Source organism: Phyllobates terribilis, unplaced genomic scaffold (assembly GCF_046119375.1).
Source record: "Phyllobates terribilis strain yellow unplaced genomic scaffold, ASM4611937v1 Scaffold_1__5_contigs__length_1240528914, whole genome shotgun sequence".
Lineage (NCBI taxonomy): Eukaryota > Metazoa > Chordata > Amphibia > Anura > Dendrobatidae > Phyllobates > Phyllobates terribilis.
In genome coordinates, this window is record NW_027362761.1 from 276,932,036 (window position 1) to 276,950,090 (window position 18,055).

Genomic DNA, 18,055 nt, shown 5'->3' on the forward strand with positions numbered 1-18,055 from the left:
TTATAGTCCATGGTGCTGTTTACATGTGCGTGTTTTTTGCAGACCATGTATCCTCAAAAAAATAACGGACACATGTCCACTATTGATCCCAGTCATGGGTCAAAATCACCCATACAGTACAAGTCTATGGGTCTGCGAAAATCACTGACAACACACATTGCCATCTGTGTGCAGTATGTCTGCTGTTTATTTTAACATTGAATGGATAGGAGAGGCTTTGCAATTTTGTATTTTTTTTTTTTGCAAAAAATCACTGATGAAACACTGAGGGTAAAAGCTGACACTGACCAAACACTGATGAAAACATCAAAATCGGTCCATTTTCATCACAAAAAAAGTCTGAACGAGGCCTAATTCTGTAGATTTAATACGTTCATCATTTTAATAGCTTTCCATTATATTACAGAGAGAGCCTTAAAACTAGGGGCCCAACTCAAGACTGACATTCACATCAGTCTTGATGAGAAGTTGTGCTGGACTCAGACGCTCCTCATTTATGCAGAGGAGACGCCATTTTATGTATCAGGAGCATCGGACGAGTAGCTTGCACCTCTGTGTGAACCTCGCCACAATGCCTACTATAGTCCCTGCTGGAGAAAGGCCACATGCACACTTTCAGTATTATGTCAGTATTTGGTCAGTTTTTTACATCAGTATTTGTAACCAAAACCAGGAGTGGGTGATAAATGCAGAAGTAGTGACGTGATTCTATTATACTTTTCCTCTGATTGTACCACTCCTGATTTTGTGATGTAGCGATCAGCGGTCACCACACCCCCGTCCCACCCAACCTCCGCCCACTTTATTGGAGTTGGGTGAAAATAGCTTGAGAACGTCAAAAGTTGCATAATTTTTTCAGAACCTCAAGTTGTGATGGCGTAAAAGCTTTGATGTTTCGGACCCTAAGACTTTTATGTATCGATAGAGATCATTGTATCCATGTACATTACGTGACATGTATGTAAAATGATATGCTATCCGCTGGAGAACACAATGGCATTTAGTGGAAAGTTTGCCTAATGAACTCTCAGTAACGGTCCCCGAGAGGAAAATTCTCAAAATTGCTGTTTTCTTGGGGCCAATTCCTTCCCAAATCGCTATCATTAATGATTAAATACTCCGGGGGAAGACTTAAGCCAAAATAGGTTCCAAGCATCCAGAAGACAATGCAGACACTTCCCTGCAGTTAGAAAAATAAGTGAATTAATATTTTTTTCATCAATCTCAATATGTAAAGTTTGTAAACCATTATGTATATAGGGCTGACTTGTATTGCTTCAGACTGCTTGGGACATCTGAAAGAATGATTATCCAGTAAATGTGAGTGCTGCCAATGATAAAACATCCTGAGACCATTCATGTGTGGGGGCTTTTCATCCAAAGTAGTGGGCTTTCTCACTATTTTGCTTAAGGAGGTTGTCCGCTCCAAATCGATAGGTCTACAGTCACTCTGTGTGACTGCAGACTTTTGAATGCCCCCCCCCCCCAGCACATGCACTTTGCGCTGCGGGGATTTGCCGGTTTCCGAGCCGGGACCGGCGGGTATGTATGGGTTGTACATATTCCCGGCCAGAGCCCGACTTTTGAGCACGGCCTTGCTCATACACTTGTATGGAGTGAGGCCATGTCCTCTAGTCGGCCACGCCTACTGGACAACTGCGTCACTAGTCGGGGCGCCACCTCGCTCAATACAAGTGTATGAAATGAGGCTGCGCCCCTCTAGACTGGCCCTAGCCGGTAGTATGTATAACGCATACATACCTTCTGGTCCCAACTCAGAAACCGGTGAATCCTTGCAGAGCACAGTGCTGGGGGATTCATAAGTCTGCAGTCCCACAGAGAACATTGCCATGAATAAAAAAAATGGTATCAAAACATCCTCCAAGAGCAACTTCATCACCAAATTACTCCTTGATCATTGGAAGAACGTTGCATTTTCCTACTTGATGGATACCATGTCACAAGGCAAAAGTGATGACTAAGTGACTCCGTGAACAAAACTTTTACATTTTGTCCATGGCCAGGAAACTCCCCAGATCTCAATCCCTTTGAGAACCTGTGGTCAATCCTCAAAAAGTGGATGGACAAACAAAAACACAGAAATTGTGATAAACTTTAGGCACTGATTAGGCAAGAACAGGTTGTCACCAGTCAGGATTTGGCCCAAAAGCTGATATCCAAGATGCCAAGGTGAAGGGCAGAAGTCTTGAAAAATAATCGTCAACACTGTAAGGCTATGTTCACACATCATGTGTTTTTTTTGCGTCAATTTTCTGCAGCAAAATATGATCTTCAAGGGCATTTTGTTCAGGAATTTTCTTGCAGTTTTGCTGCTTTTTTATGCATTTTTGGTGTGTTTTTTTAGTGTTTTTTTTTCACTGCCCTTCTGTCTCTTTTTATGCATGTATATAAATTTCTGTGAAAAAAATAATCCCATTCTATTTTGGCATCAAAAACGCTGAAAAAACACTGATACAAATTTTGATGCCCTTTTTTTTTTAGCTTTTTTTTCAACCACCCATTACTTCCTCTGGCTAAAAGAAGTGACATGCTTTAATTTTCCAAAAAAAACATGCAAGGCACAAAATCCTGAACAAAAAAACAAGATGTGTGAACAGAGAATTCTGGTTTCTCATAGACTTTGCTGGTACTACAAAAGGCAGCTGAAAATTTGCATAAAAAATGCATAAAAAACGCTGAAAAAACCATAATGTGTGAGCATAGCCTAAATATTGAGTCTTTGCATAAACTTGATGTATTTGCCAATAAAAGTATAAAAACTTATGAAATACTTAGTTATACTTCATTAACCAAAGAAACGTTTGGCTAAAAGATCTAAAGACACTGAAGCAGCAAACTTTGACCAAAGTGTTTGTCTCAAAACTTTTGACCATGATTGTATGTTCTTTTGTCTTCGATATGGCCGTTTATGCTGTCCTCTAATATTTTCTGTAGACTCTGCACCTTATACTGTAATTGTACTTTTCTACGTTTTTGGACCATTAAATGTCAGAGTGGACATCATTGCTGGAATGGCACACACCAGAGAAAAATAAGGCCAGAACCATGTTCTGTATGAAAGATTCATGAAACGCCTTCACTCTGGCTTCTTGATGCATGTGATCCGCGCTGTATCTATTCTCAGCCTCCATTGACCTATTTTATCTTCTCTATTCTCTGCATAGTTCTGTTTTCTCCCTTTTTCTTTTTTTTTTTCCGGGCATCCTGGTAATTTCCCAGCAAGTGCATCCCTCAATCACTGAGCAGGGAGAAATCGGGCTTAATTGCTTTACTTCTATAATTACAGCTTGTAGTACTAATGCTTTGTGTCTCCAAAATTCATCGATTAATTCCACTATTTGTTCTGTCTCTATCTAGCTCTTCATTTTGTGTAGACTTGCATCTGTTTTTTATTAGAGCGGTACTGGTCACTGCTGATATTTATGGTTATTTAACTAATATATTATATACAGTCCTCTCAAGTCGTTCTAGTTTAATGACACTAACCAGTATAGGGAAAGTTGTAATGGTGCATGAAGTCATGTCGGCATGTTTGCTGTACTACAGAGCTACAAGGTATATTACTCTGTTTCCATCATGTCCTTGGCATGTGTTGGAGGTATACATTGTGAGGTCAACAGATCTTTGCCTGGAGAGTACTGTACGTCAAATATAATGTCTTTTTAATAGTATGTGAACAGGATATGGTTTTTAATTTTTCTCAAGCCAGATTCACCATTAGTGAACATGTCCAAAAATATCCAGAAACTCCTTAAATTGTTCCCTTTCAATCACCAGTGTAATTATAGGACAAATGTCCAAAAAGGTTGCCATTGTATACCATTTATACCTGGAAATAGTCAGTCACTTCACAGTTCATCTTCTCCTAAGGGCAGGTTTACACGAGCAGATAAAAACAAAATCATTCAGAAAAGTGGGACCATTTTTTTTTCTCACTTGTCATCTGCGTACAGTCCATTTTTTATAGCAGCTATTAATAATTTACAAGACCATTTAGAGTTTCCTGTGTTACGGAATTTGCAATGATTCGATGCTATGATGTGGCTCCGTATGGCATCCGATTTTTTTTTTTTTGCACACCCATAGCCGTGAATGGGTGAGTCTCATCCGATTTAAAGAGGTTGTCCACTATTTTTACATTGATGCTCTATCCTTAGGATGGGTCATCAATGTTTGATCGGCAGGGGTCCAACACACGGCACCTCCGACCGATCAGCTGTTATCCTGTCACCGGCCTGAAGTACTTACTTGCCAATCTTGTCCATCTACTTGTAGTGGCCACCACGGGGTACTACACATCCGCCTCCTATTCAGTTCATTTGGAGGCAGATGTGCAGTAGCACCAGGGCTGTGGAGTCGGTATAAAATGGACCGACTCCTAAAATATATAATAAATTGGATGCAGTAGAACAATGCAGTTTGTGGAGGAATATTTTTTTCATAAGGATTTGGGAAAGTTATGAAATGTCCTATAAATGTCTGTCCTATTCCTGATCTAAGGGTCTAGACTTTTAGCTGAGATGAATCTGTGCTACAGTAAATTTATCACTTGAACATGAGCCATGTATGAGGGAGTCGGAGTTTGAGTCGGTGTCATGGAAATTGAGGAGTCGGAGTTGGAGTCGGAGGTTTGGCTTACCGACTCCACAGCCCTGAGTATCACGCAGCGGTCACTACAAGTAGACGGCCAAGCTCCGCAATTAAGTACTTCTGGCGGCCGGCCGGTACCAATAAACACTGGCTGGAGGGTTCTGTATGTTGGACCCTGGCCGATCAGACATTGATGCCCTATCTCAAGGATAGGGCATCATTGTAAAAGGAAGAAACTAGTGCATGCTGAGATTTTTTTCACATGCAGATTTGGTCAGTGAAAATAATGACTCCTCTGTGCTGTCCCGTTAAATAACATAGGTCCAAGTGCTGTTCATTTTTTTTTCACAGACAGCACTCAGACTGAAAATACAGTCATGTGAACGAGCCCACGAAGGTGGGTTCACATATTATGTCTGCATTGTTTTTTCTCAGCAGTTCACTGAAATTGCATCAAAAACACATTGTTAAAAACCACATTGCAGATACAACACCAAAGGTCCCTGACAATGGCTTTCTCCTCTCTCCTCAATGAATATTCATGAACATTCGGCCAAGTGCTCACGAGAAGCCGGGAGAGATGGCTGTCTTCTGGACGCATATTTATATCATGTGAATCAGGGTTGCCAACCATCCAGAAATTCCAGAACAGTCCTTAAAAAAGGACACTTTTTTTGCCCTGTCCATAAAAAAAATGAATGCGTCCATGTTTTTTTTTTTTTTTTTTTAAGCTGAAGTAACCTATGTAGATTATTTTGACTGCAATTTTCATCACTTTACAGTTCACAGAAAATGCAGCTGATTTCTTCATAAAAAAAAAATTATATATATATATATATATATATATATATATATATATATATATATACATACACACAGTGGTGGCCAAAAGTATTGGCACCCCTGCAATTCTGTCAGATAATACTCAGTTTCTTCCTGAAAATGATTGCAATCACAAATTCTTTGGTATTATTATCTTCATTTAATTTGCTTGCAGTACATAAACCCCTCTGATAGCGCCTCTAGTTCTTAGTAACTATGATGACACAGATGTCTCCGCATTACGGCATGGCATTCTTCATTAAACCAACATAATAAGAAAATAAATTGTAGATCTACCTTTATCCACTTTCCATCTACTTTCATTGCTGATGCAGTCGCGGTTACACACCATATCATGCTGTTCTTTACATCTGAGCATCTTTGACTTGAACACTCTTCTTTTCAGTATTACGTTGGATTGTGGTTTTAAAATTAAAGAGGGGGTTAACGGTGTGTTTTTTTTTTTTTTGCACCCCTCAACACTGGCACACTGCGTAATATTGGAATACGGTGGATAAGTACTATTGGATTGTGCTCTATATACCAGCCCTTGGAACTAGACCAACTGTGAGCAGGACTTGATCTATGGGTTCTCCCTCAGCTCATGATTAGCATATTACATTCACTCTTACTAATCCATACTAATACTATTCATGTGGCAGAGTGGACAGTAAACCACTTACTTAGAGCTCAGATCAAGCATAAGTAACAACGTATATATATCACTTGGAACTGAAGCGTCAGAATTACAGTATAAAACACTCTTTTTGGCAGTAGGCCATTTGTGATTGGTGTAATTATCTTTAATTCTGGACTGTGGAAATAACAACACACGGCTCTGAGAAAAGATCATATCATTTAACAAATTTATTTGTATCTCATTTTTTTTCAGGTTTCCTGCTGTTCAAAGACTTTTGTATGAATGAAATTGATGAAGGTGTCCCACAACTCAAGTTTTATGAGGAGGTATGTGCTCTCCATTTTTATGGATAAGTCTTCTAAAAAAAAAATACCCCAAAAGAATATTTTGTACTGGAAAAAAATAATTTTAATAGCTGATACTCACTCTGAGGTCATGTTCATACATCAGCGTACAATTCCTACATATGCAGAGACTTCTGCTATTTATTTCTACAGAGGAACTTTTTGTTGCAGTGGTGACGAGAGTCAAAGTGTGGATTTCCCGTTTCACGTAGTGTTTACAAAGGCGCATTCACACGAATAAGATATGGGAATGACCAAAGATTTTGTCTCTGAATCCATGTGAAAAAACATAATTCCCTGTCTGAATTTCATACCTATGGTCATTTTAGGATCTACACCCTTGAACTCTTTTTAGTATTATTGCATGCTTTCAAAAGAGCCTTGCAATTTTTTCATTAGAAAATTCTACTGTTTGGCAATGTATAAACTACAGTGAAGTTCTTCTGTTCTTCATGGTTTGGCAGTTCACTTGTGTCTGATCATTATTCTGGAAAAGACAGCTGCAGCATATGAATTTGCCTTCCCTTGGTGGCCACACATCTGGGCTGCCTGTTGGACATTACTGATGTTGCTCCTGCTAGACCCTTGGGTATAAGCTGCTTTTCGGGAGAAAAGATCAGACAAAATGGATTCATGATTCTCTGTTACCTTGTTTTTTTCTGGCTATAAGGCTCTAAATCCTGCTTCCCGTATACTTACCTATCATATGTTCGTGGTCTGCTTAAGATTCCAATTGGTGCCATGTGATGCTTCAGTTCTGCTCCCGGGCCCCTTATTCCAGCAATAATACCTACCTTGTAAACATTAACAATTGGAAAGGTAGATGTTTAGAAATGCTCCCTTGAGCCTATGGGCATACCCAGGATCAAAACTAGGGGGGGGGGGGGCAAGCCATGGTCACAGATACCGAAGAGAAATATATATATAGTACAATGCAAAGATTTCACTTCTTACATTACATGAGTGATATCTATTGTAAATTCCACAATAGCTCAGAAACCGGCGAATCGCTCCATACAGAATACTGGCCCCCATAAAATGCTCCATACAGGATACTGGCCCACATATAACGCTCCATACAGGATACTGGCCCCCATATAACTCTCCATACAGAATACTGGCCCCCATATAACGCTCCATGCAGGATACTGGCCCCCATATAACGCTCCATACGGAATACTGGCCCCCATATAATTCTCCATACAGAATACTGGCTCCCATATAACGCTCCATACAGAATACTGGCTCCCATATAATGCTCCATACAGGATACTGGCCCCCATATAACGCTCCATGCAGAATACTGGCCCCCATATAACGCTCCATGCAGGATACTGGCCCCCATATAATGCTCCATGCAGGATACTAGCCCCCATATAATGCTCCATGCAGGATACTGGTCCCCCATATAGCGCTCCATACAGAATACTGGCTCTCATATAACACTCCATACAGAATACTGGCTCCCATATAACGCTCCATACAGGATACTAGCCCCCATATAACGCTCCATACAGAATACTGGCCCCCATATAACGCTCCATGCAGGATACTGGCCCCCATATAACGCTCCATGCAGGATACTGGCCCCCATATAACGCTCCATACAGAATACTGGCCCCCCATATAGCGCTCCATACAGAATACTGGCCCTCATATAACGCTCCATACAGAATACTGGCCCCCATATAACACTCCATACAGAATACTGGCCCCCATATAACGCTCCATGCAGGCTGTTCCCCCCACATAATGCCCCACGCAGGCTGTTCCCCCCACATAATGCCCCAAGCAGGCTGCTCCCCCTCACATAATGCCCCATGCAGGCTGTTCCCCCCCCCCCCCCCATATAATGCCCCATGTAGGATGTCACCCCCCCCTTATAATGCCCCATGCAGGATGACACCCCCCCCCTTCCTTATAATGCCCCATGCCGGATGTCACACCGCCCCCTTATAATGCCCCATGCAGGATGTCACCCCCCCTTTATAATGCCCCATGCATGATGTCACCCCCCCTTATAATGCCCCATGTAGGATGTCACACCCCCCCTCCCTTATAATGCCCCATGCAGGATGTCACACACCCCCACCTCACCCCCCTCCCTTATACTGCCCCATGCCTCCATACAATAAAAAAAAAAATCAAATACTCACCTCACGTCTCACCTGCTGTCGCTGCTCCGGACTTCACGTCGCCGGCTTCATCCCGCTCTGCGCTGTGACTGCTCAGGAGAGAGCGCGGTGTAGAGACGTCACCGCGCCCTCTGACCTGAGACGTCACAGTGCAGCAGCCGCGGAGGATGCAGGAGCTGCTGCGGAGGCACGGGGAGAGGTAAGTATTGTGCCGGGTGTCGGGGCCCTGAGCAAGCGGGGGGGGGGAGAGCGGGCGCTGACGGTGAGGGCCCCCTCCCCCCCCGCCTGCTCAGGGCCCCGGCATTTGCCCGGGTGCGCCTGGTGCTGACGCCGGCCCTGGTGTGCGTTCCTGCTTCTAGGGGGGGGGCAGCTGTCCCCCCGCTGCCCCACGGTGGGTACGCCCATGCTTGAGCCCCTTAATCAGGAGTGAGAAAGGATCTTCTGATGCTAGTGAGAACTTAGATGAGGGAGTGTTCTACTTTGGTCGGTCCCGTTGACGGTAATGCGATTGCAAAGTGTTTTACTGGGACCAACTGCAATCGAGTATTATGTAGGAAAACCAGGCAGTAAGTGTTGAGTTTACCTTACTGGTCTTCCAAAGAGGGTGATGTACTTCGTAATCAAAGTTCACTCCTGCCAGGAGATGAGGATCTATGGACCTGTGACCTCCTCTATTAACTCAGAACACCATAACAGGCTGTATGCGTCCAAAACGCTGTGTTGTACAATAGAAGCACAGTCGATGGGAATTAAAGAAATCCCAGGCCTACTGTGCTTCTATTTGACGCCTCGTAAACTCACCCCGCGGCGTGACTTTGAGTCTCAGCATGTCAAATTCTATTCCGCAACAGAAATTTCCACAATAGAATGTAAAGGGTGCGGTAACTAGATCTGCTGGATCGGATGCAGCGCTTTGGACGCAGAGAAAATACGCTGCATCCAAAGCACTGCTATAGCCTGATCGTGGGCACATAGCCTAACTGTAAGAGCTACTAGGCCAAGAAAATCTGCTTCAACTTCACTTTTCGGCAGCACTGTTTCTTTGCAACATTGGGGTCCTGGGATCAAATCCCAAGGACAATATCTAAAAGGAGTTTGTATGTTTTCTCCGTGCTTGCGTGGGTTTTTTCCGGGTTCTCTGGTTTCCTCCCACACTCAAAATACATACTGATCGGGAATCTGGATTGGGAGCCCCAATAGGGACAGTGATGATAATGTCTGTAAAGCGCAAAATATGATGGCGCTATATAAGCTGAGAATAATAAATAATACTTGTAGGCGCAGTCTTCTCCAATGTTTTTTTTAATTATCTATTTCAAGGATATACTTTTAATCATTGTAATAACTTGTAATACGTTTACTGACTTATTACACTAAAAGCTGAATCCATACTGTGAGGCAAGCCTTACTGGTTATTTCATCGCAGTTGTTGGTGAGCAAAGCCTTACTGGTAAGACTCTCCTACTTGTTGGTGAGGCAAGCCTTACTGGTGAGACCCTCCTACTTGTTGGTGAGGCTGTCCTTACTGGTGAGATGTTCCCAGTTGGTGAGGCTGTCCTTACTGGCGAGATGCTCCTACTTGTTGGTGAGGCTGTCCTTACTGATAAGATGTTCCCAGTTGGTGAGACTGACCTTACTGGTGAGATGCTCTGTTTGTGAGGCTGGTCTTAACGGTGAGACATTCCCAGGTTTTGGTGACGTGCTCCTACAGAGGCCTCAGGTTTAGCAGTATAGTTAAAATACACAGATCGGGAGACACATTTTACAATTTTGGCATGGCCAAGATGAGTGGTATGACCCAGACATTTCCACATTCTGGCCAGTAACACCAGTAATAAAGAATGAGAAGGCTTGTCTTTAATCATTTTTTCCATTTTTTTTGTCTTGTTTTCTCATATTGATTTATTTAGCTGTAAATTACGATACACTAAATGGCAACAAGCATTTTAATTTTTTATGCATTGTTTAGAAAATAGGGTCTTAAATCTGACGTGGACCAGTTACACTACAGTTGCACTTGTGCACACGAATATATTTATATACCAACATGTGCCCGGGGAATCCCATGGTTACCAAGCAACTCAATGGAACCTTGGGCTTTCCTTGCACTTGGTATTAGATTGCAAGAAGAAAGTACCCTTTGGTGCAGTATACCGCAATCTAGGCCAATTTTATTGCATCTGTTTTTGCAGTATGTGGCCACAGGGAAAAAAAAGCTTCTGTTTAATCAGACTTCACTGACGCTGCCCATTATACTTGATGATAAAAAAAATATTAATAATATACCGGTAGGTAGCACATCCCCTTCAAAGAAATTTTACTTAGCTTGTTTAATAGATTCAGCCAATAAAATGTAATAATATATTAAATTTTGTAGAAATGTTGCATATTTATATTTGTTACAAGGAAAGTGAGTCTTAACTTTTCACAAAAGAACATAAAAATTGGCAAGGGATGCCCATATATTTGTATATCCATGTTCATAGATAAATATATTAAATGTTTTACTCAATGCACCACTGGGACTACAGCAATGACAGCTCTACCTGCCAGATATTCATTGAATAACCTTGGGGTTTGTACACACTCCATCTTTTTGAGGTGTGTCTGCTCCGAAATCCTTTTGAACTAGTGGTTAAAAAATGCCAAAACAACTTGTGAATATCTTCCATTTGAGCTTCTTTAACTGCTTCAGGCTTCAAAAGCGATGAAGTGGTTAATAGAAGTGTACTAACCATTCTTCAGGTGGCTCGCATTTGGAAGCCCCTCTCTCCTAAATATATAGGGGGCGATACATCAAAGCTTTTTCACCAGATTGTCGCAATTCTTCTGTGCAATGCGAGGTTGAGCAAAAAAAAAAAAGGAACTTCTGGCTTTTTCACACCATTTTTGTATTCGCTCCGACAAAATGGGCAGAGCTGTGGCAAGACGGGGGTGTGGTGACTCCCGCTCGTCAAATTTTTGATGGGTGGCGACGTTCGCTACACCATAAATCTTACTCCAGAAAATGCTGGAGTAAGATTTGTGGTGAGGCACACACCACTATGCGCCTCGCGCATAAGCCTCTTAATGAATAGGGAGCGTCCGCTCCAAAACGCCTCTTCAGCAAGAGAATTGTTTTCTCGATGAATCGCTCCCATAAAGTTAAGGGAAAAAAAAGCCACAACTTACTTAGCGTTGTCTTTTGACATTAATGGGTCTCATAAGAATCCAAAATAAAAAGAAATTAATTTGCTATAAAAGAGGCCTTATATAGTTTTCAGGAAACAGACAACAAAACAGGTTCATCCCAAGAAAATGGGGGGACATGTTACAATATATTGTCAGTCGATCCCATCACTTTTAGAAGGTTTCACAAAAATGTAAAACCTGTATTTTGTGGGTTCTTTCTGTTCCTTTTATTTAGTGCAGTACAAAAAGTAATTAAAAAGAAAGTTGTTTTTTTTCTGCAATGTGTGGCCATTTGGTGGTAGACCAAATAGAGTTTGAAATTTTGGTTTCTAGTAATTATAGCTTAATTAGTGAAAGTTACACAAGGGATAGCGATAAAGATACCATGCCAAAGGAATTCCTTTCTTTATGTCTGTTATAGTTTTAGGTTTTTACGCCATCTTGCCAGACCTTGTACTACTGTTCAATGCGCAGCATAATATTTGACACTTTCTAAGTTTATAAATGTATAAATTGAAGAGCACATTTAGGGTATTTCATATTATTAAATTGTTTTAGTTAGTTAGACAGCATGAAAATAAGCAAGTTTTCAACTTACTTGCTTTTTCTAGCTGCTCAGCAACTTCTATGGAGTGTGGGCACTAGTGTCTGTCCAGACCCTGGCCAAGTGTGCACAGTAGTTAAGTCGCAGGAAAGGAGTTAACTCCTTACATCCCAGTCAGCTTTCTCCATCCCATTGATTTATATACTGCAGTTAGCTGCTCACACTCACCTTCAGCTCCTAACAAGCTGCTGTTACAAATCTTAGAAAATCAACAGCCCCCACCATCTGCAGGTTTCCTAATCATAGCTCTCACTGTCGGGAGCTGTGTGCTTGTTCACATGTCTTGTTATCGCTGTATAAATATAGTCATAGTGTAATCTAGAGAAAACCACTGATGGCTGAATGTGTTGCAGCAGAACTTATGCTGAGCTTATAGATCTAATAACACCATAGTTCTACTCACCAGTTCTCTTAATCAAGGAGGAGTGCCCATCCCACCAAAAACTATGAAACAAAAGAGGCAGAAAAGATGTGTGCTGCTCAAGAGACAAGTTGATGATAACCGTTTAATTCAGTGTAAATATTGTTTTGCAGTTATTTCCTTATGCTATGACAAGTCCACCAATTGCTTCTATTGACCTTCTACTAGAATAGCAACATGTTGCTATATTGTTCTGGCTCATCGTGACCTCTACATCTGGTCCAGTTTGTGTGCCAGCGTGCATTCTTCTCAGCCTTGGGAAATTGAATTAATTCAGCGTAATGTCTCCTGTGCTTTATTAAACTGAAGCTACTCACAAGTAAGAGTGAGAATGGACCAGGAGTTCATTAGTGTCTAGATTGTTATGGCAGTAAACATCAAAACAACTCTCAATTCAATATGTCACCAATGATATTCACTGCGATTCTCCTCTTGTCACTTAGTCGCAATTACTCAACGGTCTTGAGCATTTTTCCTAGATAATGAACTTCTAAATCTGTTGGATTGTAACATCACTCTGCATATTTTTGTATTAATGTATTCCTGTGTAGGTTGTAAGGAGAGCTCGGTCAGAAGAGCATTTCTTTATCAGATATTAATCTTTTGAAATGAGGAGCATTTCATTATCAGATACTAATCTTTTGATACGAAGAGCATTTCCTTCTAAAATTGAAAAAATAAAATCACAAGTAAATATCATTTAGCCATTCCCTAACTTAAATCCATTGAGGCAACTGAAAAAAGTACTGGACAACTCCTTTAAGGCTTTTTCGCACATTTAACATTCACAGAGTATGGATTATGATGTCCGAACTCTTCCAGGATTCTCCTGGCCTGAAGTCAGCAGACTCAACAGATGTAATGTGCTTAATAGTCTGAGTTCAGGTCAGGAGAATCCTGGAACAGTCCGGACATCACGATCCATACTCAGAACCCCGCTGGGTTCTGATATTGCGGCTTTTGCTCAGGCTTTGAATCTTAGACGTATGAAACGGACCTTGGGGTGTGTTCTGACTGCACTAGGTTTCGCATGGGAAAGCTCCCAGTTTTACATCAGTCCTATCCATAGCACGACATTAACCCAATAGGAGGTCAAAAGTGCCCATTTGGTCTCTGCACTGTACTGTTTTTCAGTATACTTTTTCCTTTTTTTCCTTTTGCTGTAAAGCTTAGTCGACCACTATATTTTGTACAAGCGCATGCATAAATCATACAGTACTGTCTTATTTTTTTTTTCCGCATGGGAACTGTATGGCATAAAGTAGATGAGGTATACTAAGGCTGTGTACCCACGATGCGTTTTTCAAGCGTTTACGCTGCGGAATTTCCGCAGCATAAACGCTTGGTAAACCTTCCCCCATGGTCTCCAATGCAATTCCGCACTTTCAATGCCCATGCTGCGTATTTTTCCACAGCAGTTATGCTGCGCTCAAAAATCCGCAGCATGTCCATTAATTTTGCGGAAGCGCTGCGTTTTTGCCGCCATTGACTTGCATTAGAACGCGCCAATTCCGCAAGACTGCATCTGTACTTGCGTAATTGGCGCGTTCTAATGTGCGGATGGTACCCGGGTGTAGAGGAGAGAAGACTCTCCTCCACACCCAGGTACCATAGAAGCTGTAAAAAAAAGAATAAAATAAAAAATAAAGATTATATTCACCTTCCGACGGCCCCCGGACTCCTTCCCTGTGCTTGCCTGTCCTTCAGTCCTGCGGTGATGTCACAGTCATGTGACGGCAGGTGTTTCAGTACAGCGTACCGCGATCTGCCGGCAGCAAGACAGCGCGGGTCATCGGAAGGTAAGTATAATGTAGGTTTATTTTTTACCATTCTTTCGGTCACACTATATAAATCCATGCCGGTTGCATGGATTTATATAGTGTGACCAAGTTGTCAAGCACTTTCCAGGTGATGCTAAAATCGCTTGGAAAGCGCTTGATAACCCGCATGCGGAAATGCAAGTGAAGAACGCTTCACATTCGCATGTCCCTGGCAGGAAAAACGCATGTACAATCCGCATGTACAATCCGCATGTACAATCCACATGCGTTTCTTCTGCCAGGGGAGATGCAGAAACACTCAGGAAAAATCCGGAGCATTTCTGCATCGTGGGCACATAGCCTTAAAGGGGTTTTCCCATGAACAAAAATTAATTTTATTCATTAGATCTTGGAATAATAATAGGTTCCACAATAGAAAGTAATTACAACATTTTTTCCGTGCTGAGAGCTGAGATAATGACTGTCTGACCATGCAGGAACATGGTCTGATCATACCATCTCCCGGGCAGGGGGGGGGGGTGTAAAAGAGTATATAGATAGCACAGCAGGGGATTGCAGCTAATTGTTTTTGTGAGGCAAAACACTTCACTGCCTGTTTTTAGCCTATATTTTACCTCGAATAAAGAATCATTTGTGATCCCATACTGTAATGTCTGTATACTCTTTTGCTTCCTCCCCTGCCCAGGAGCTGTGGTATGATCAGACCGTGTTCCTGCACGGTCAGACACAGCCATTACACAGTACACAGCAGGGGCACATTTATAAGATTATCTCAGCACAGGAACATTTTATTTAATCACATCCAATTGTGGAAGTTATTATTATTCCAAGATCTAGTGAATGAAATAACTTTTATTTGTGGGAGAAACCCTTTAAGGAAATCCTTCTATATACCGTACCCCTAATGTGTGCACTTTTAATTTTATATTTTTTATAAATCTAAAATACATTGAAATGGCTACCGATACAGCTTTTAAAGGGGCTGTAGCCTAGACCTCTGAATGATTTTCTGCTCTTCAATGGCCACAATATAGGGAAAAGGGGATGATTGTCACCCAAGCTTTATTTTACTTGATAAAGAAGTAAGTGAGAGCTATTTATGTCTGAATATGGTCAGATATGTAAGGAGTCATAATATAGCCCTTACCAGTGTATGGGGCCTTTCTGTACATCTATTCGCCTTTAATTATATACAAACACATACAAAGTATTAGATTTGCTGTTGGATCCTGTGCAAATTCAATGGGAAGTTGTATCTTGCTCCATCACAGGCTGCGTTACGGAAAGTACCTACCATGTATGACCTCTTACTGTGCATTATAGAGAAGAAATGTACCTAAGAAATGTAAGGCGTCCTATTGTGGGGCTTTGCTGTGTGTTTGAGAGCTGAATGATTTATTATATGGGAGGGGGAGGAAAGACTTTTTAACTTTTCTTGTGGTGCTCACATTATACAATCCTGTGTAGAGAAATTATATATCTAGCAGTCATTACACATATAACAAGTATAACTATGACTTTAGTCAGCGCCTGTGCTGCACTCCATAAATTCTTAAATAACCCTCTGACTCCCCCTGTACACCCCCAAAAGCCTTTTTAAGTTCTCCCGCACTGTATGGAAATTGGGTGGGTCTAGTCCAATGGGCATGGTTTCGGGCCTCTCCTTCCCTTCCCCTGACTGCTGCTCGACGTCCTCCTTCTTTAACTGACGTGGAAGACGCCTCTTTTCTTCCGCACTGCAGGGCAAAATCTTGCACCTGGCACAGAAATCATGGCTCGCGCCATGCTTTGCCCTACTGCGGGCGCAGGTGCACTTATGTTTTCAACTCTGCCCGTAATAGGGCAAAGCATTGTGTGCAGGCTCGAGCCGCGATTTCTCTGCTCAGGCGCAAGATTTCACCAGGCAATTAAAGAAGGAGGAGGGTGAGCAGCAGCCGGTGGGAGGGATAGCAAGGCCTGAAACCACGCCCATTGGACCCAGATCCACCCGATTTCCATACAGCACGGAAGAACTTAAACAGGTTTTTGGGAGCGTATACAGGGGGAGTCAGAGCATTATATAAGAATTTATGGAGTGCAGCACAGGCGCTGAATAAAGTCATAGTTATTTGACAAAAATTGTGACCACCCAGTTCCCTTTAAAATGCAGTTTTGTATAGAAACTACAAAACCATCTACCCTTAGGATATATCTGTTTTCAGAAGCGTATTGACTGTCCAGTTTGCAGTTTACTGCACAATTTCTCCAAAGTGTGGCTATGTCCTAAATGTGGTCGTAGACTACGGTTTTGGCACACCGCAGGACCTAGAAGGGATGGAGCACCGTTTTGGCTTCTGGAGTGCAAATTTTGCCGGTATGGTTTTCAAGTGACATATCGCATTTGTATAACCTCTGAGGTACCAGTGCAGTGGGAACAACTGAAAACTGCCCCCCTTTTGGAAACGACACCGCTCAAGAAATTCATCCAGGAATGTAGTGAACCTTTTTAATCTACAGGCATCTCAAAGATCATTTTACCATTGGGCTGTGAAAATTAAAAACTCCATATTGTACAATATTATGTTTAGGAGAAAACTTAAATTTTTTACAAGCGTTAATAAGAAAAATGTAGTCTACAATTTATTATTCAATTTCTCCTGAGTAGAGTACGACAATATGTGGTCATATACTAATGCTTGTTTTCTCAGCATGTGAGCGGGGTCCAGCAAGCAGTGAGAAATATCTGCACAGCATATAAGATCAGACTGCTAATATAGCAGGGGTCAGAAGGGAAAAGAGACATTTGGCTTATAGTGCTCAATTATTTCTTCATATTGCATTTGCAGAGCCCTGAAGTATTAGTACAGTGAAAATTTCCCCCTTAAAGGGAACCTGTCATGTCCTAGCTACTATGTAAACTTCCCCCATTGTGGTGTTCGTGATGCACTGATGCTAACTACCTGCTCGTTCAGTCATAGGGGTGTGATCCTCACATTCAGTCATGGGTGGCGCCACATCAGTCAGGGCTGGCGCCGCCCACATGTTTAAAATTTGCTCCCAGTGAGCGCCGAAGTCAGTGTGGGGCCAGGCAGTAAAGCTTGCAGCGCTGGAAGCCGCACATGCGCTGTGATGAGCAGCGTCAAATACGTGGACGGCGTCAGCCCTGACTGATGTGGCGCCACCCATGACTGAATGTGAGGATCACACCCCTATGACTGAACAAGTCGGTATGATAAGTACATAAAATGTTAGAAACTCATAGTTGTACCAATTTTAATGAAAAAAGCGTGTTAGTGATGCACATTGCATCACTAACAACGCAATGGGGGGCAGTTTACATAGTAGCTAGGACGTGACAGGTTCCCTTTAAGTTACCCCATTTTAGAAATTATAAGGAATTTATTTAGTTGATTAGTGAACATTTTGAACCCCAGAAGCAATTTCGAGAAACCAATGCTTGACAAATTGGGAAAAAAGGAAAGAAAAGTTATTTTCCTCATTTATGGTTATTTTTTATAGCATTGTACATGTGGAATAAGTGACATAT

At 41.9% G+C, this 18,055-nt stretch overlaps 1 protein-coding gene across 2 annotated transcripts in view; it reads left to right on the top strand.

Moving 5' to 3' along the window:
- GRK3 (G protein-coupled receptor kinase 3) overlaps nucleotides 1-18,055 on the top strand; it is a 315,828-nt gene that overhangs the window by 166,562 nt on the left and 131,211 nt on the right. For both annotated transcript variants that reach the window (XM_073672931.1, XM_073672932.1), the window contains exon 3: nucleotides 6,326-6,399. In XM_073672931.1, coding sequence (XP_073529032.1) covers nucleotides 6,326-6,399 — 74 coding nt within the window. The remainder of the gene's footprint in view (nucleotides 1-6,325; nucleotides 6,400-18,055) is intronic.